Source organism: Pelophylax lessonae (assembly GCF_965119305.1).
Source record: "Pelophylax lessonae genome assembly, chromosome: 1".
NCBI classification, from domain to species: Eukaryota; Metazoa; Chordata; class Amphibia; order Anura; family Ranidae; genus Pelophylax; species Pelophylax lessonae.
This window is the reverse complement of record NC_138768.1, coordinates 659,218,907-659,240,396: the sequence shown is the minus strand read 5'-3', so window position 1 is coordinate 659,240,396 and position 21,490 is coordinate 659,218,907. Positions and strand designations below refer to the sequence as shown.

The 21,490-nt window shown below is 40.5% G+C and overlaps 1 protein-coding gene across 2 annotated transcripts in view; it reads right to left on the bottom strand.

Moving 5' to 3' along the window:
* Positions 1–21,490, bottom strand: part of LOC309548349 (uncharacterized protein) — a 53,973-nt gene that overhangs the window by 11,961 nt on the left and 20,522 nt on the right. Inside the window, exons 3-4 of one of the 2 annotated variants that reach the window (XM_082248286.1) lie at positions 15,161–15,223; positions 3,902–3,982 (exon numbers count right to left, since the gene is read on the bottom strand). In XM_082248286.1, coding sequence (XP_082104412.1) covers positions 3,902–3,982; positions 15,161–15,223 — 144 coding nt within the window. The remainder of the gene's footprint in view (positions 1–3,901; positions 3,983–15,160; positions 15,224–21,490) is intronic. The other variant, XM_082248287.1, reaches the window with a different exon arrangement.

Genomic DNA, 21,490 nt, shown 5'->3' with positions numbered 1-21,490 from the left:
AACCCATTCAGTTTAAAACAGAAATGAAATGCAAAACATTTTTGTATAGATATTAAAAAGCATTATTAATACCTCTTTTCTCTTATTTATTAATTTTTCATTTTCCCTCTGTTCTCTGCTGCATAAGAGCTGGGGAGAGGGGATGAGAAGCAGAACACTGAGCTTCACAGTAAATGGCTGTGCAGTAGGGGCGTGTCAGGACAAGTCTGATTATTGGAGCACTGAGTTCCCAGCATTGATAGAGAACTGACCACAGTGTACTCTCCTGATTAGTGTGATCAGTTTTTGATAGGAAAGCAAGAGGACTAGCAGAAACACCAGGGATTTTACATTAACCACTTGCCGACTGCCGCATGACTATTTACGGCGGCAGTCAGCCCCTCACAGGCAAAGTGACGTAGGGGTACGTCACTAGCCTGTGAGGCTCTAGGGGGCGAGCGCGCACCGTCGGAGGCGCGCTCCCACCCCCGCTCGCTCCCTAACTTCCCCGCGCGTGTGACCGGCGGACCCGCTGTCCGCCGGTCACTCGCGATCGTCCGTTACAGAGGGAGAAAGGCAGGCGGCTAATGTAAACAAAGCCGCCTGTCATTCTCCCCTGTGTAAGTGCAGAGATCATAAGGTCCTGCTATGTAGGATCGTATATCTCTGTAGTTACACAAACAGCCACATCCCTTTACAGTAAGAAGCAAGCCCCTAGGGACACACTTAACCCCTCCTTCTCCAATAAAGTTAACCCCTTACCCTGCCGGTGTAATTTTTACAGTAACAGTGCATATGTATAGCACTGATTACTGTAGTAATGTCACTGGTACCCCCAAAAGTGTCAAAAATGTCAGTAAGGGGTCCAATCTGTCCGCCGCAATGTCGCAGTCCTGCAAAAAAAATCGCAGATCGCCGCGATTACTCGTTGAAAAAAAACAATAAAAATGACAAAAATCTTTCCCTTAGTTAGTAAACGCAATAACTTTTGCGCAAACCAATCAAAATACGCTTATAGCAGAAAACAAATTGGCTTAAAATGTTAAAAAATTTTGATTTTTACATTTTTTTGGGTGAACTTCATATAAAAAAATTTGAAAAATATTGTTATTTTTGCAAAATTGTCGCTTTTTTTTGTTTATAGCGCACAGGTGATCAAATACCACCAAAAGAAAGCTCTGTTTATGGGAAAAAAAGACGTCAATTTCATTTGGGTACAGTGTCGCACGACCGCGCAATTGTCAAAGTTACGCAGTGCCGAATCGCAAAAAGGGCCATGTCAGGAAGGGGGTAAAATCTTCCGGGGCTCAAGTGGTTAAGGAAGAAATAGAAAGAGAACAGGATACTTTCTCATACAAGTACATGGTACAGCAGGCACAGATCAGGAATAAGAAGTGCTGGGGTAACAACGGCTGAGAGCGCTGATCGAAGTGTTATGGCGGGGGGGGGGGGGGGGTGTCCCCCTGTCAGAACGCAATAGCACAGCAGGGGAGATCTCTGAACTAACATCGGATTGTTAGTACAGTGGCTTCTCCAGAGCAGTCAATTTTTTTTCGTTCAGCCCTGCTGCATTGAATGGGAAAAATGCGAATAGTGTGTACAAGGCTTTAAAATGAAGGATTGACAATGTTATCACCTTAAAACCTCTTGAGCCGGGCCACCACCACATACAATCATGCTGTGATTCATACATATGCAGCATAAGCTTAGCGCTAATCATATATGTTAGAGCAGTCAATCCAGAAGGACATAGCTAACCACAAGGTTTTCCAGGAGTCAGGCTAAATGGTAGTATTATCACCAGATTTCACTATGGTGCTAAGGCAAGCTATCTGGAAATAAGAGCATGGGAACAAGCACTTAACCTACATTGGTGCCTTACTAATAGAGGAAGGAGTGTTCAAGTCAGCAATACTGAACATTATCATTTAAAGTCTCCTAAGCAGGTACACTAATAGGCTTGTATTATGTCCAAATTTAATAATAGTCCCTGGCTGTAGTTGACCCTTGAGGTGTAGCCACCTAGTTGGTATGCCACAAAATTCCAGTAAGGTAAATGTACATTAGTCTTCATGTACGATAGATGGACTGTATCAATTTGAGAGGTGTCTGTATAGTTGTAGCAATTTAGGCCCAAACACACAATCCTAAAATCGGACAACAAATATCGCTTTCGAAGCGATTGTGCAATAATCGTAGTACACAGCTTACTAGAGCTGATCAGTTCATCAAATTTCATCCAATTTTATCTGAAGGGACAAACAGGAAAGTTTTTCTCGTACAATACTAGATTGTACGATTTTTATTTAATCAGTACATTATTCATCCGAAAACACAATACAATACATTACATCGCTTCTGTTTTTTTATTGTTGTACCAGAATTTTCATGACTTTAGTAACCTATTCAGATTCAAAATGTGACTAGCAAGCAAAAAAGTCGGACGATCTCTCATCCGATTTTCGGATCATGTGTACGGGGCTTTAGCCATTTACTCTGGCCATAAAGTAGCTAGTGGAGCCAGCCGCCATATCAGCCAGCCAGGTCAATTAATCCATATGGAGAGATAACATAGTCAGAGAGAACAGTGACAGGAGATAAAAAGTGGCTCAGGCAGTTCCAAAAGCATCATAACTAAGCGTCAATGCATAAGTTCAACAGACAACAATCCATCCAACTCGGCAAATCGGTTCTCTAGGATAACATATGGAAGTCCTAAAACTTGGCCTCAGGATTTGCCAAGAGGCCCTTATCACTTCAATGCCATGTGTCCTGTCACCATTTATCCATTCTCACTTTGCTTAAAATCTTGCTGTCCCTCTTAGTCCCTCGCAAGCAGCTAGCCACTCCCGTCATCACATGCTTTGGCTTGGACAAGGTAGATCTGCCATACAGTATGTGGTTGGTGGGGCGGCATTCAATGTGCCGTATGTATGGACAGAGCCTGCAGCTCATTGACATTGATGTATGCCTTTTGGCTAAATGTAATTTTGATCTCAATAAAGTATTTCTACTGGTTACACTGCTGTTGACCCTCTGGTGAAGCTGCTTTGGTGGGCTGTCTTTCTTTGGCCTCCCTGGTGTTGTTAGAATTGCCTCATGATTTTGCATACTGTTAAAGGAGGGTATGACTGAAGAAAGGTTAAGAAACGCTGGCCAAATACGTTGGATTTGCAAGTTTTATGGCAGCTACCTGAAGATGCAGGGAACTAGCGTCCCCTGTTCACTCCTGCACTACTCATTCATGACTTTGTGTACAGAAGTGCACCATGTGAATAGGGTGTGCTGGTCCCCTGCATCTCTGTCACATCATAACATGACTAGAGTAAATTTAAGTAGAATGAGAGAGTAAGGCTTACCTGTAGTTTCTGTATGGTCTAAACAGAATAGAATGAAAAACAAAACAGGGTGAGAAAGGGTTTGTAAAGGTGTTGGGTACACAGTTATATATAGTTACCAGCCTTATGTTTTACACTGTATTTCTATGGAGCATACAATATATTTTGCTACGCCCGCCAGCGACACTACATATGAATGTACTCTAAAAGCTGAGTCTGTTAATGGCAAGAAGATCCACAAACTTTCTTTATCCTGATAGAGTTGGGAAGATCTGGCTATGATAGAATAATGCAGGCCTGACATTATGTGCAAAGAAGTTTTTGTGATTTTACATTTGCAGAAGCCCTTCCTGCTCCTTGCTGATATTCACTTGAATGTCTTACATTCAGTAGGGCTCCTGCCTACTGAATGTGACAAAGGGTATCATTTTTGTTGCAGCCATGGCATGTGTACAACCCACTCCAGCTGCTGTATTTCATTTAGGGGTACAGTAAAATTGTAGCTCACTGGCCTTTTTTTTTTTTAAGCCCCAGGTCGCAAGTGTGAATGAACCCTTACAGTATGAACCAAGTATTTCACATACGTCCTGGAGGAGTTGTCATGTCTTTTGTAGCTTGTGTTAAGTTGGTGGTGAAGAGTTTATCTGAAGTCGTTTCTGAAATGTCTATAAAAAAAATAAAAACATCAAAAACGTTCATAATAATAATAGTTTAACATCAGTCTGGATGCATGACACTACACCAACAAGTACTGCATGCTAAAAATGCAATGGCAAGCATCGCTGATAGTAACGCATTCTATACGCTATACGTTTCGGGTTTAGGAGAGAGGTTCAGCATTATTTAGGAGTGACATATTTCTATGTGATTTTAACACCAGGTTTTTCTTCTATATGAAAAAGCTTCTTTTGTAAGGTAATTCAAAAAGTGTAGAGTTACTTAGTCCTTTAAAACCTTCATCTATGAAGCATCAGAAAGGGAAAGGGAAAGATGAGATAACTGAATGGATGAATGAGAAGATGGATGAATGGCTGAGAAGGAGGAAAGATGAACTGAAGCTAGAACAAGCAGGAAAACCTCTGCAGCTCCCGCAGATTATTATCATCCCCAAAGGACATTTTATATATAGAGAAAAAAGGACAAGCACATTTCGGATTGTACAGACCAGACAAGGAGAGAACACTTAATACTTATAAAAGCATACAATTTGGATGTTAAGAAGATCATGCAGCATGTATTTAACTGGGTAATTAAAAACTGTAGTAGTCCTGATAAAGTTCACTGTATATATTATATACAGTATATAGACATATGAATATATATTCCCTCCCCGGTGTCATGTGACTCGTTAGTGTTACAAGGTCTCAGGTGTGAATGGGGAGCAGGTGTGTTAAATTGGTGTTATTGCTCTCACTCTCTCATACTGGTCACTGGAAGTTCAAAATGACACCTCATGGCAAAGAACTCTCTGAGGATCTGAAAAAAAGAATTGATGCTCTACATAAGGATGGCCTAGGCTATAAGAAGATTGCCAAGACCCTGAAACTGAGCTGCAGCACGGTGGCAAAGACCATACAGCGGTTTAACAGGACAGGTTCCACTCAGAACAGGCTTCACCATGGTCAGCCAAAGAAGTTCAGTGCACTTACTCTGAGTCATATCCAGAGGTTGTCTTTGGGAAATAGACATAAGAGTGCTGCCAGCATTGCTGCAGAGGTTGAAGGGGTGGGGGTCAGCTTGTCATTGCTCAGACCGCACACTGCATCAAACTGGTCGGCACGGCTGTCATCCAGAAGGAAGCCTCTTGTTAAGATGATGCACAAGAAAGCCCGCAAGCAGTTTGCTGAAGACAAGAAAAATGTATTTGGTTCAGATGGTGTCAAGAGTGTGTGGTGGCAACCAGGTGAGAAGTACAAAGACAAGTGTGTCTTGCCTACAATCAAGCATGGTGGTGGGTGTGTCATGTCTAGGGCTGCATGAGTGCTTCCGGCACTGGGGAGCTACAGTTCATTGAGGGAACCATGATTGCCAACATGTACTGTGGAATACTGAAGCAGGGCATGTTTTACCCTTTGTTGTTGGTGAAACTCTTTTTTGCAATAGTCAACAAATTTACACACTTTATATTTTTATTTTCAACATTTAAACATCCCTACTATATTTAAGAAAGTAGCTACTAAATGGGAAGAGTATTAGTATGTTTGTAACTGCGCTATCCCCCTAGTATATATGGATACTGGGAATGACCCCTGTATCTATTATGCTCCTTATTTATTCCTTCCAAAACAAAGTGCATATAGTGAACTTAGAAATAATGCATATACTGTACATAAAAAACTGGCTAAAAACATATATCATTCAAGGTGCATAAAAATTTTACATTTATATGGCATAAAACTTTTGGCGGTAATATCAAACATAGAAACATAGAAACATAGAATGTGTCGGCAGATAAGAACCATTTGGCCCATCTAGTCTGCCCAATATATCTGAATCCTATGAATAGTCCCTGGCCCTATCTTATATGAAGGATAGCCTTATGCCTATCCCATGCATGCTTAAACTCCTTCACTGTATTTGCAGCTACCACTTCTGCAGGAAGGTTATTCCATGCATCCACTACTCTCTCAGTAAAGTAATACTTCCTCATATTACTTTTAAACCTTTGCCCCTCTAATTTAAAACTGTGTCCTCTTGTGGTAGTTTTTCTTCTTTTAAATATGCTCTCCTACTTTACCGAGTTGATTCCCTTTATGTATTTAAAAGTTTCTATCATATTATCCCCTCTGTCTCTTCTTTCTTCCAAGCTATACATGTTAAGGTCCTTTAACCTTTCCTGGTAAGTTTTTTCCTGCAATCCATGTACTAGTTTAGTAGCTCTTCTCTGAACTTTCTCTAGAGTATCTATATCCTTCTGGAGATATGGCCTCCAGTACTGCGCACAATACTCCAAGTGAGGTCTCACCAGTGTTCTGTACAGCGGCATAAGCACTTCTCTCTTTCTACTGCTTATACCTCTCCCTATACATCCAAGCATTCTGCTGGCATTTCGTGCTGCTCTATTACATTGTCTTCCCACCTTTAAGTCTTCTGAAATAATTACTCCTAAATCCCTTTCCTCAGATACTGAGGTCAGGACTGTGTCAAATATTCTATATTCTGCCCTTGGGTTTTTACGTCCCAGGTGCATTATCTTGCACTTATCCACATTAAATGTCAGTTGCCAGAGTTCTGACCATTCTTCTAGTTTTCCTAAATCCTTTTCCATTTGGCGTTTCCCTCCAGGAACATCAACCCTGTTACATATCTTTGTGTCATCAGCAAAAAGACAAACCTTACCATCGAGGCCTTTTGCAATATCACTTATGAAGATATTAAACAAAATTGGTCCCAGTACAGATCCCTGAGGTACCCCACTGGTAACATGACCTTGTTCTGAATGTTCTCCATTGACTACAACCCTCTGTTGTCTGTCACTCAGCCACTGCCTAATCCACTCAACAATATGGGAGTCCATGCTCAATGACTGCAGTTTATTGATAAGTCTTCTATGTGGGACAGTGTCAAAAGCCTTACTAAAATCTAGATATGCAATGTCTACTGCACCTCCACCATCTATTATTTTAGTCACCCAGTCAAAAAAATCTATAAGATTTGTTTGACATGATCTCCCTGAAGTAAACCCATGTTGTTTTTCATCTTGCAATCCATGGGATTTAAGATGTTCCACAATCCTATCCTTTAATAGGGTTTCCATTAATTTGCCTACTATTGATGTCAGACTCACTGGTCTATAGTTGCTCGATTCCTCCCTACTACCTTTCTTGTGAATGGGCACGACATTTGCCAATTTCCAATCTTCCGGGACGACTCCTGTTACTAATGATTGGTTAAATAAATCTGTTAATGGTTTTGCCAGCTCACCACTAAGCTCTTTTAATAATTTTGGGTGTATCTCATCAGGACCCTGTGACTTATTTGTCTTCACTTTCACTTTCACTACAGTCCTTTGTATTACACGTGGGCTATTGTTTCCACAAGAGCATATAGATAGAGAAAAGTGCCGTGGTGCAAAAGTCCTTCTTATAATATTTTGTGCTCCAATCTCAATGTCGTAACCCTTCACCGGTCACCTTGCTGTGGTATTTGTGGTAAGAAAACTCACTTACCAGATGTTGTAGATTCCTAGTGGCATACGCCAGTGGTAATCAAACTGTGCTTAATGTTTGTTGTGTCCCGGTTCCTCCGTGCCACAACAAACATTAAGCACAGTTTGATTCCCACTGGCGTATGCCACTAGGAATCTACAACATCTGGTATGTGAGTGACCGGTGAAGGGTTACGACATTGAGATTGGAGCACAAAATATTATAAGAAGGACTTTTGCACCACGGCACTTTTCTCTATCTATATGCTCTTGTGGAAACAATAGCCCACGTGTAATACAAAGGACTGTTTGATATTACCGCCAAAAGTTTTATGCCATATAAATGTAAAAGTTTTATGCACCTTGAATGATATATGTTTTTAGCCAGTTTTTTATGTACAGTATATGCATTATTTCTAAGTTCACAATATGCACTTTGTTTTGGAAGGAATAAATAAGGAGCATAATAGGTATAGTGATGTCGCGAACCTAAAATTCGCCGTTCGCGAACGGCGAACGCGAACATCGGCAAATGTTCGCGAACCGGCGAACCGGGCGAACCGCCATAGACTTCAATAGGCAGGCGAATTTTAAAACACACAGGGACTCTTTCTCGCCACAATAGTGATGGAAAAGTTGTTTCAAGGGGACTAACACCTGGACTGTGGCATGCCGGAGAGGGATCACGCAAAAAAAAGTTCTTAAAAATTATAATTTTTTGATAGAGAGCCAATTATTGGAAAAATTAAAAAAAAATAAAAATAAAAAATTTCTTTGGATTTAGCATCTGGGGGGGGTCTAAAAAGTGTACCTGTCAAGTTTCAGCTCTGTAGCATGTCCAGAACCCCTAAAAAACAGCATTTTTCTTATATTTTCAGGAATACGGCTTCTCTGCGGCTGGCTTTTTCTCTTGCAGGCATTTAGCGGGCATTTTTTAAGGCAGGCATGTCATTTTTTGTATTTAGTGTCTGGGGGGTCTAAAAAGTGTACCTGTCAAGTTTCAGCTCTGTAGCATGTCCAGAACCCCTAAAAAACAGCATTTTTCTTATATTTTCAGGAATATGGCTTCTCTGCGGCTGGCTTTTTCTTTTTTTACTTTGCAAGCTGCTGTGCCACCTTATATATCAGTGGTGGGTGGGCAGTGGCACAGTACACTCTCTGTGGACCTGACAGCAGTCACTGGCACCCAGGCAACTGCAATTTAAAAAAATATATATTTTTTTTTACTTTGCAAGCTGCTGTGCCACCTTATATATTAGTGGTGGGTGGGCAGTGGCACAGTACACTCTCTGTGGACCTGACAGCAGTCACTGGCACCCAGGCAACTGCAATTTAAAAAAAATATATATATTTTTTTTTACTTTGCAAGCTGCTGTGCCACCTTATATATCAGTGGTGGGTGGGCACACAGTGGCACTGCAGTGGGCAAAGTACACTCTGTGGACCTGACAGTCACTGGCAGCCCAGGCAACTGCAATAATAAAAAAAATATTTTTTTTTTTTCAATTTATTGCAACAAGATGCTGTGCCACCGTATATATATCAGTGGTGGGCAGTGCACTGCAGTGGGTACAGTACACTCTGTGGACCTGACACAGCACTCACTGCAATTATGACAGAGGAAAAAAAAATATTTTTTAAAATGCCAGGTACTGTGCCTGTGCCACCTGAAATGAGTGTGGTGTGCACACAGTACAGTCTGTGGTAGGTCTGTGGCCTCTCACACACAGCGGGCAGGCAACTGCAGTCACAGTGTACAATATATATATATATATATATATATATATATATATATATATATAGAAAAAACTCTATTACCTTACCAGCCCTTAAAAGGGCTTTTGGGGACGCTATATATATATATATGTATATATATAAATAAAAAAAAAAACCTCAATTACCAGCCCTTAAAAGGGCTTTTGGGGACACTAGATAGATATATATATATATATATATATAAAAAAAAATTACACAAATACCAGCCCTTAGAAGGGCTTTTTGGGGTGCTGTCCTTACAGCAGTAGTGGACCAAGAACACTGCAAGACCAGGAACACTGACTAACTGTCCCTAGCTTAACAGCAGCAGCAGCAGCAGCAGCTCTCTCCCTACTCTCACTACACACACTGCTTCAGAATGATCTAAGATGGATGCTGCCCTGGCTTATTTATAGGAGGTGGGAGGGTGTGGGAGGGAGGTATGCTGATTGGCTGGAAATGTGCCTGCTGACTGTAAAGTTCAGGGTCAAAGTTTGCCTCAATGATGTCTTATGGGGGGCGGACCGAACATCGCATATGTTCGCCGGCAGCGGCGAACGCGAACATGCTAAGTTCGCCGGGAACTGTTCGCCGGCGAACAGTTCTATACATCTCTAAATAGGTACAGGGGTCATTCCCAGTATCCATATATACTAGGGAGATAGTGCAGTTACACACATACTATTTTAAAAATACCTTTTGGTTATTTTTTGACTTGCAGCTTTCATAAATATACACACAAATATACATTATATACACCAGAGGCGCGAGTGAAACCACATACACATAAATGGGAAGAGGGCTTATTGCAGAGTGGTAGTTTGCTGAGGACAATCCTGTTTTTGACATTAGGAGCTCTTTGGTACACAAACTTGGGTCTGCTTGGAAGGACTGGTCCTAACTTGGGGTCCTTCAAAAGTACCTATCAATGTCTAGCAATGACCTTCTCCATCTGTTAAAAACAGGAGAGGAACTAAGTCATACATTTCAGACCCATAGGTGGTCTCTATTTTAACAGCCCTAGTATGGGTGATGGCACATGTTTTAAAGGATTGTTCAACTAATGTGAGGTCAAAACCTTTTTCCAAAAATCTTTGAGGATCTGACCTTGGGAAAAGTAATCCTAATCTAGTGTACTGTTCCTCCGGAGCCAACAAAACTGTCCTTTGGGGATGATAATAATCTGCGGAAGCTGCAGAGGATTTCTTGCTTGTTCTAGCTTTAGTCTATCTTTCCTCCTTCTCAGCCATCCATCCATCCATCTTCTCATTTATCCATTCAGTCGGCGCATGAAGACCTATTGCATCAGCATTAAATCTTTGGTGTATGAATATTCATACACCAACAATGTATTGCTGATGTAATAGTTCTTCATGCGCCGACTGAATAAATAAATAAGAAGATGGATGGATATATATTGTTATACAAGCAGTACACTCACTACTTTACATTGTAGCAAAGTCTCATTTCTTCAGTGTTGTCACATGAAAAGATATAATAAAATATTTACAAAAATGTGAGGGGTGTACTCACTATTGTGAGATGCTGTATATTATTATTATTAATATTATACAGGATTTATATAGCGCCAACAGTTTGTGCAGCGCTTCACAATATGAGGGAAGGCAATATAGTTACAATACCATTCAATACAGGAGGACCTGTAAAGACTTTTAAAGGCTTTTAAAACCGTACGTAGTTTGTTGCCGCAGCACGGGCGTGCGCAATTTTTAAAGCATGTCATGTTAGGTGTCTATGAACTCGGCATAAGATCATCTTTTAAATTTTACCAAACAATTTGGAATTATATAATGTATTTCTGCATTAAATATAAAAAAAGTGTTTTTTTTACGCAAAAATTGCGTTTGGAAAATGTGTGCGCAAATACCGTGTGACAAAAAAAATTGCAACATCCACCATTTTGTTCTGTAGGGCCTCTGCTTTAAAAAAATATATAATGTTTGGGAGTTCAAAGTAATTTTCTTGTGAAAAAAAAATATTTTTTCATGTAAACAAAAACTCACAGAAAAGGCTTGGTTTTCAAGTGGTTAGAAGAGTGGGTGATGTGTTGCTAAAATTGAGCATAAAATGCCAGGACTGTTCAAACACCCCCCAAATGACCCCTTTTTGGAAAGTAGACACCCAAAGCTATTTGCTGAGAGGCATATTGAGTCCATGGAGTATTTTATATTTTGCCCTAAGTTTCAGGAAAATGACAATTTGTTTTTTCTTTTGTTTTTTTTTTTACACAAAGTTGTCACTAAATAATATATTGCTCACGCATGCCATGGGTATATGTGAAATGACACCCCAAAATACATTCTGCTGCTTCTCCTGAGCACAGGGATACCCCATGTGTGAGACTTTTTGGCAGTCTAGCCGCGTACAGGACCCGGAAAACCAATCCGCACCTTCTGGCTTTCTAAGGGCGTAAATTGTTGATCTCACTCCTTACTACCTATCACACTTTTGAAGGCCATGAAATGCCAAAATGGCACAAAACCCCCCCAAATGACCCCATTTTGCAAAGTAGACACTCAAAGCTATTAGCTGAGAGGCATGATGAGCCCATGGAATAGTTTATATTTTGCCACAAGTTTCAGGAAAATTATTATTTTTTTTTTTTTTTTACACAAAGTTGTCAGTAAATGATATAATGCTCACACATGCCATGGGTATATGTGAAATGACACCCCAAAATATATTCTGCTGCTTCTCCTGAGTACAAGGATACCCCATGTGTGAGACTTTTTTGCAGTCTAGCCGCGTACAGGACCCGGAAAACCACTCCCCACCTTCAGGCTTTCTAAGGGCGTAAATTGTTGATCTCACTCCTTACTACCTATCACACTTTTGAAGGCCATGAAATGCCAAGATTGCACAAAACCCCCCAAAATGACCCCATTTTGCAAAGTAGACACTCCAATCTATTTGCTGAGAGGCATTGTGAGTATTTTGCATCTCTCATTTTTTTTTGAAAATGAAGAAAATACAGGAAAATGCATTTTTTTTCCTCTTTTTTCAATTTCCAAAACTTTGTGACAAAAAGTGAGATCTGCAAAACACTCAACATGCCTCTCTGCAAATAGCTTAGGGTGTCTACTTTCCGAAAAGGGGTCATTTGGGGGGGGGGGGGGGTTGTGCTGTCTTGGCATTTCATCGCCTCCGAAACTGTGATAGGTAGTCAGGAGTGAAATCAACAATTTACGCCCTTGGAAAGCCTGAAAGTGGTGATTGATTTTCGGGGGCCTGTACTCGGCTAGACTGCAAAAAAGTCTCACACATGTGGTATCCCTGTACTCAGGAGAAGCAGCAGAATGTATTTTGGGGTGTCATTTCACATATACCCATGTCATGTGTGAGAAATTTATCTTTTAGTGACAACTTTGTGTTAAAAAAAAAATAAATTGTAATTTTCCCAAAACTTGTGGCTAAATATAAAATATTCCATGGACTCACCATGCCTCTCAGAAAATAGCTTGGGGTGTCTACTTTGCAAAATGGGGTAATTTGGGGGGGTTTGTGCTATCTTGAAATTTCAGGGCCTCCGAAACTGTGATGAGTAGTCAGGAGTGAAATCAACAATTTACGCCATTAGAAAACCTAAAGATGGAGATTGATTCTCGGGGTCCTGTACACAGCTAGGCTCCCAAAAAGTCTCACACATGGGGTATCCTCATACTCAGGAGAAGCGGCAGAATGTATTTTGGGGTGTCATTCCACATATACCCATGTCATGTGTGAGAAATTTATCTTTTAGTGACAACTTTGTGTTAAAAAAAAATAAATTGTAATTTTCCCAAAACTTGTGGCAAAATATAAAATATTCCATGGACTCACCATGCCTCTCAGCAAATAGCTTCTGGTGTCTACTTTGCAAAATGGGGTCATTTTGGGGGTTTTGTGCTATCTTGAAATTTCAGGGCCTCCGAAACTGTGATGGGTAGTGAGGAGTAAAATCGAAAATTTACGCCATTAGAAAACCTAAAGATGGAGATTGATTTTCGGGGTCCCGTACACAGCTAGGCTCCCAAAAAGTCTCACATATGTGGTATCCCTGTACTCAGGAGAAGCAGCAGAATATATTTTGGGGTGTAATTACACATATACCCATGGCATGTGTGAGAAATTTATATTTTAGTGACAACTTTGTGTTAAAAAAAAAATTTTTTTTTTTTTAGTCATTTTTCAAACACCTGTGACAAAAAAATTAAATATTCAATGAGCTCAACATGCCTCTCAGAACATTCCTTAGGATGTCTACTTTCCAAAAAGTGGTAATTTGGGGGGGTCTTGTACTGCCCTGCCATTTTAGCACTTCATGAATTGAGATAGGCAGTCAGAAATTAAAGCTGCGTAAAATTTCAGTATTTACACCATAGTTTGTAGACGCTATAACTTTTGCGAAAACCAATAAAAATACGCTCATTGAATTTTTTTTCGTCAAAGACATGTAGCTAAATATATTTTGGCCCAAAAAAATTACATAAATTGAGTATATTGGATATTTTTTGAAAAGACAAAGTTGAAAATGTCATTTTTTTGCAAAATTTTCGCTCTTTTTTTATTAATATCGCAAAAAATAAAAAGCGCAGAGGTGATCAAATACCACCAAAAGAAAGCTCTGTTTGTGGGATAAAAAGGACGTAAATTTCGTTTGGGTACCACATTGCATGACTGCACAATTGTCAGTTAAATTCGCACAGTTCTGAAGCACAAAAAGTGGCCTGGACGTAAGACAGCAAAATCCTCCGGTGGTAAAGTGGTTAACACATCTATATAAACTATGAGTTTCACTTTTTGAATTAAATTAATGAAATCAATTACCTTTTTGATGATATTCTAATTTTTTGAGATGCACCTGTATGGTAGTATTTTACACATACTGTATGCCTATAGCTGCATGTATTCATATATTTTTTTTATTTCAATCTGTTTTATTGATTTTTAGTATTCATATATTTTAATACTTTTTATTTGGGGCAAAACCTCATTCCAGGGTTCCCAACTGTCCATAATTTTACAGACAGTTTGTAAAGATCAGTCGATTTTTATCCAGTTCGTAAATGTCCATTATGGACGATGGCTGCCCATAAAAATATGGCCGTGGGCCAGTTCCAAAACTGCGCGGTGGAGGGGGAGGGGGGGTGAGAATGGCTGGCTCAGGCACTCAGAGACTCACTGAGACCATGAGCCAGGTGCCGGTCCAAGCTTCTGGATGGATCCCAAATGTGGACCTGGTCTTTCCCCTGCCAGGACCGGCTTTGTGACATCAGCCGAGCGCGGGCTTTAATCACCTGTAGGCTGAAAAAGGGTCACAGGAGGGCAGAACAAACTGAACTCATGTGATTCACAGAAGAAGTACAGTCAAACGAGCTTCGGCTGTACTTCTCCTTTAAATAGTATATATAATAGTTTTCCTTGGGGGTCATTGGAAATTTATATTTAATATGTACAGTGCATGGTAACTGGTGATCTCTTTAAGATCTAATAATTGAATTAAGAATCTCCCTAGCCCAAATGGATCTAATGCCTGCCCCGCCCATCACAAGCAGTGGTTCCTCTAATCCAACTTGTATGCTCAGTAGTTATGTAAAAGTTGGTGGGAGAAACCACAGACTATGGAGGGGATAATGTAGTATAGAATACTTGCAGAAACTGGGGCGAAGCGAAGAGGCAGCATATTAACAAAAGGGCCACTGTAAAATGATCCTATGCTTACAAGGTCACTTTTGGATTGTATGCCAAATTTCTCCTCTGCTTCCTAAATACTCCTAATTTGACATTTTCTGAAAGAAATATTAGGTTATTTAAAACACTTTTTAAGACTCATATACAGTAAATTAAAATAAAAATACACAATGACATATTATCTAGAGCAAAAAGGACAGGATTGCAGTTTAGTGCTACTGTGATTTATAGCTGTAGATTGTGCACTTACCACTGTCAGGTGCTTTGGTATCTGCATGCGAGGTGGAAAATACAGGCTGTGTTGTTGGTTCACCTGTTGAATGTTATGATGAGATATATAAATATGTAATTGACTGTATTCCCACTTCTCAGCGTTTAGGGTTCATTCACATGGGTGATTAATCCTGTCCTTCGTACAAAGCCACTTGGAGATTCATGTGTGTCCGCCCCAAACTGCCAGCAGGCAGCCCATACAAGTGGATGCACATGCAGTGGCTGCACGGACACAATCGCATTTCAACGTTTGACATGTGAGTAAGAGTGGGTGCAGGGATCTGAACGCAGACAATGTGTGTTCAGATCCATGCACCCACTAATGTCCATATGTCTGATTTTGATGTAGCGCTAAAGAGCTGCTAAAATTTAACTAGTTCTTTCCCAAAACAGTGCAGAGACAGCCAGGCACACAGCAACAGTTGATTTTCTCCCACTCAATAATCAGTTTAAGGCAGGGATTTCCAAACTAGGGCCCTCCAGCTGTTGTGGAACCACACGTCCCATGAGGCATTGTAGAACTCTGACATTCACAGACATGACTAGGCATGATGGGAATTGTAGTTCCTGAACAACTGGAGGGTCATAGTTTGGAGACCCGTGGTCTTGGGGATGCCTTTTTATAGTTCTTTTTATTGCTGAAGAACGTGGAGGGGTATAGGGGGATATAGGGGATGCTGAATAATAGGAGGAGGACACTTTATCTCGCTAAGCCTCCCTGAAAAGTGTTTATGCAGGAGCAGAGATGGCAAGTATTGAGTCTCTGTAAAAGCTATCTCAGTTAGAGCTAACACTGGCACTTCCACCCAAACAAAAACAGCACACAGTCACTAGGACTGTGAGTTCAGGTCACTACTCACAATGCCACAGGATCACCAGATGCCTCCTTCCACTTTCAACCAGACACTCCTCAGTGGGGGAGAGGTAATGCCCAGAATGCTACAGGACAACCAGACCCTTTCCAACTTCCACCAGGCACTCTTTAGTGATCTTTCCAGACCAGATTTAGTGAAATCTCTTGATTAGCTTCAGAAAAGAATTTGAGGAGTAGGCCCCCCAGCGATGCCACAGCTGGGAACTCAATGAACATGCAGCAGACTCCAGCAATTTGCCCAGAGGGGCAGAGCCCTCATGCTTGGGTCTCCTTCTGCAGGATTAGACCCAGGACTATCTCCCATCTGCTCCAAGCCTCAGACAGTTTATGTGCTCTTCAGCCACCTACTGAGCACACCTACCCAAGGACCGATTGCAGTAAGCATAAATATTCAGACTGCTCATTTGACGTTTTCTGCCCACTATAAGTCTAGAATCTTCTAGAATGTGGGGGGAAACAAATAAAAACCTGCAGCCTGTGATTTCATATGGCAATAGAATTTTAGAAGTATATGAATTGCATTACTTTAAGGTACTCTTTGCTGTAAAAAGCAATTTTTCCAAAATAAAGGAGCCCGCAGTTGCTAACATTTCCTAGACATACTACAGTCAATTTTCTTGGTCTAATTATAATTCCATATACGATGTTACCATATTTAACCAATTTGACATTAAAGTATATGTAAACTCAAACTCGATAATCTCAGATAAACTTTAGCATGTTGATGTCGTTTCAAAATCGATTTGCATTATTTTTAAAGCTGCAGCTTTCATTAAAATAATGATGCACACCGCACAGGGAAAAATAAATGTCAGTCCATTATAATTTATTAGAAAAGCAGTGATTAGCACTATAGTAGCAATTTTAATGAGAATTCAAATTTATGTTTTCTAAGGGGAAAAAAACAGAGGGTAATCAATGTTATTATATAAATATATAAATTACAAACTTACTTTTGTCAGGTGCTTCACTAACTGTGTGAAAGACTGGAAGCACAGATCCATTTGTGGTGGCAGATGTTGCTTGGTCTGTGTTGAGTAATGTAAGAAATAATGTAATTATTTTTCATTACTTTTTATTCCTACAAAAATACATTTTTTTTCCTCTACAATCTCAAACTCAAAATCATGTGACCCAGTTGTTATGAATTTAAAAGGCATGCAGATATTTGTCAGATGCATCAGTTCTTATGATCTTTTAGCTTACATTATAATGCCAGATCATGCTACAAACATGTGGGTGGGGACACTGGAAACTGCACTTGCTAATGGCTCCCTAAGCAGGCAGAGATCGTGGCCAAGTGAAAACAGTATGAATTTGAATTTGGTTCTCCTACTTAGAAGAGAGCAAAAGCCACTGGCACAGTTAACTCTTTGTGTACAATTGTACTTCACAGTGATTCACCCATTCCTAAATGTACTTAAGACTTCTTCTGCCGGGTGCAGCACTTCTGAGGTTATATACCGCAGCGCAGAGCCTGTATCCCCCCTCCTCCAGCACAGCCATCTGGTCACCATACTCCTGGTGACCACTTGAGACATCTCACCAGCATCCATTCTCTACCTAACTCTAGGCTTATGTACTCTTGAGGATCCTCCTGTCTTCCTCTTTCCCTGATATACAGGCTAGATCCATATTTGTTTTGTGCCATGATATGGGTCCCTTATATGGAGCACCGATTGCTAGGGAAAGGATTAAGCTCGAAAACTCCCTTGCTATAAGAGCTCACTGTCATCCCTGCTAAGTCACACTGACCTTCCATTGGCTGGCAGCTCATGTCAATGGTAAAATAGCCTTTCACCCTTCAGTCTTTGACTCTATCATGAACTCCTCTTCAACCTCCATTTCAAGCCCCTTTTTTTGTACGCCTTACATGCACCCCTTTCCCCAGGAACATCAGGCCAGTCATTCTCTTTACATAAATTAGAACTTTGATGAAGTTGATGCAGTTTACAGTCACATATAACAGTATCTTAAAATATAATCTCTATTCTTCAACTCAGACTGTCCAGCTTATACAGTACCTCAGTGCCATTTAGAGTGAATCTGCTTCTCGGTACCCCGACTGGGTACCCACAAAGAGAGACCACATGTTCAGAGTAGAACTACATTCTGCAGGTCCTTCATGTACATTCCCATGTAGAAGGTCCAACCAACTGATAGGCTAGCTTCCCTTGTATTTATAGCCCACCACAAAGGGGGCAGAGCCATCCATGAACACCAGGGAGTCGACAGCCTTAACCCCTTCCTAACCTTCTGGGCAGCCTGCTGGCCCAAAACAATGTTACACAACTCATACTAAACCATATGACAACAGAAGCAAGGTACCATATACCCCAATAATTACCTGCCTACAAGCATTAATCATTGAAACTTTTTTTGTTTATACAAATGTCAGTGCCGATTTTTGCAACAACTAATATAAATGGATGCAAAAACAGATGGAGACTGATGTAAACTGAACTGAACTGATATAAACTGATTTAAACTGAACTGAAAACTGTTGTAAACTGAACTAAATTGAACTAAAGACAGATGTAAAAACCGATGTTAACTGATGTCATCTGAGTCCATATTCATCAGTTTTTTCTTAGCAAAAAACTTAAGTCAATGGATGATGCCCCTGTAAAAGGGCCTAATGGTCCTTTCATATGAGTGGTTTCGCTCGGCAGACTCCGCTTTGCTCAGCAGGGGATCGATCCGCTGTTCCCCGCTGAGCAGGTGGATGACATGCCCGTCTCCGCTCACTGTGCAGAGATAGATCTGTCAGAGTCCCAATCTCCTCTATGGGGAGATCATATAAAAATGGACCGCCTGTCCATTTTCATCCGATCCTCCAGGCGGAAGGAAAATAGGGTCACCATTTGTCTGGATTTGAAGGAGAGGATTGGGTCGGATAGCGGCGGGTGTCATCAGGCATGTCACTGCTGACATAGGGGTGAATGGAGGGTCCGATCAGATCCACCTGAAAAACTGACAGCTGGACCTGATCGGAAAGCCTGTGTGAAAGGGGCCTAAGAGTAAAATCATTCTTTACACCCATTTGTAAGGATATTTTTTTTAAATGTTAGAAAAAATGTCAATTGTATGTGTGTAGTATTTATTTTTTAATTAAATGCAATGTATTCAACATTAGAAAGATTATAGAAATGATACAAATAAAGGCGAATAAAAATGCAATTTCATATGGCAATAGAATTTTAGAAGTATATGAATTGCATTACTTTAAGGTACTTTTTGCTGTAAAAAGCAATTTTTCCAAAATAAAGGAGCCTGCAGTTGCTAACATTTCCTAGACATACTACAGTCAATTTTCTTGGTCTAATTATAATTCCATATACGATGTTACCATATTTAACCAATTTGACATTAAAGTATATGTAAACTCAAACCTAATAATCTCAGATAAACTTTACCATGCTGATGTCGTTTCAAAATCGATTTGCATTATTTTTCAAGCTGCAGCTTTCATTAGAATAATGATTCACATTGCACATGGAAAAATAAATGTCAGTCCATTATACTTATTAGAAAAGCAGTAATTAGCACTATAGTAGCAATTTTAATGACAATTCAAATTTGTGTTTTCTAAGGGGAAAGAAACAGAGGGTAATCAATGTTATTATATAAATATATAAATTACAAACTTACTATTGTCAGGGGCTTCACTAACTGTGTGAAAGACTGGAAGCACAGATCCATTTGTGGTGGCAGATGTTGCTTGGTCTGTGTTGAGTAATGTAAGAAATAATGTAATTATTTTTCATTACTTTTTATTCCTACAAAAATACATTTTTTTTTTCCTCTACAAAAAAAACAAAAAATCCACTCAAAATCATATGTGACCCAGTTGTTATGAATTTAAAAGGCATGCAGATATTTGTCAGATGCATCAGTTCTTATGATCTTTTAGCTTACATTATAATGCCAGATCATGCTACAAACATGTGGGAGGGGACACTGGAAACTGCACTTGCTAATGGCTCCCTAAGCAGGCAGAGATCGTGGCCAAGTGAAAACAGTATGAATTTGGTTCTATTACTAGAAGTGAGCAAAAATCTGCTGGCAGAGTTACTGTAACCCTATGTGTACAATTGTTCTTCACAGTGATTCACCCTTTCCTAAATGTACTTAGAGATTTTCTGCCAGGTGCAGCACTTCTGAGGTGATACAGCAGAGCCTGTATCCCAACTCCTGCAGCACAGCCATCTGGTCACCATACTCCTGGTGACCACTTGAGACTTCTCACCAGCATCCACTCTCTACATAACTCTAGGCTTCTGTACTCTTGAGGATCCTCCTCTCCTCCTCTTTCCCTGATATACAGACTAGATCCATATTTGTTTTGCGCCATGATATGGGTCCCTTATATGGAGCACCGATTGCTAGGGAGAGGATTAAGCTCAAAAACTCCCTTGCGTCAAGAGCTCACTGTCATCCCTGCCAAGTCATACTGACCTTCCGTTGGCAGGCAGTTCATGTCAATGGCAAAATAACATTTTACCCTTCAGACTTCGACTCTATCCTGAATTCCTCTTCATCCCCCAATTCAAGCCCCATTTTTTTGTACGCCTTACATGCACCCCTTTTCCCAGGCACTTCAGACCAGGCATTCTCTTTGCATAACTAGAACTTTACTGAAGTTGATACAGTTTACAGTCACATATAACAGTATCTTAAAACATAATCTCTATTCTTCAAAACTCAGACTGTCCAGCTTATATAGAACCTCAGTGCCATTTAGAGTGAATCTGCTTCTCGGTAGCATTACATCCACCATGGTACCCACAAAGAGAGGCCACATGTTCAGAGTAGAACTACATTCTGCAGGTCCTTCATGTACATTCCCATGTAGAAGGTCCAACCAACTAATAGGCTAGCTTCTCTTGTATTTATAGTCCACCACAAAGGGGGCAGAGCCATCCTTGAACACCAGGAAGTCGACAGCCTTAACCCCTTTCCAACCACCTGGGCAGCCTGCTGGCCCAAAACAGTGTTACACAACAACAGAAGCAAGGCACCATATACCCCAATAATCACCTGCCTACAAGCATATGGGCTGGCATCAACATAGCCAGTCAAGTTCCTCCATGCCAAACTCGCTCATTCATGTTTTTATGGACCTTGCTTTGTGCACTGGTGCGCAGTCACGTTTGAACAGAAAGTGGCCATCCCCACACTGTTTCCACAAAGTTGGGAGCATGAAATTGTTCAAAATGTCTTGTATGCTGACTCCTTAGGTGTTCCCTACACTCGAACTAAGGGCCCAAGTCAACCCCTGAAAAACAACCCAACACCAAAATCCCCCCCCCCCCCCTCCACCACATGATTTGGACCAGTGCACAAAGCAAGGTCCATAAAGATATGGATGAGCGAGTTTGGGGTGGAGGAACTTGACTGGCCTGCACAGAAACTTGACCTCAACCCCGGTAG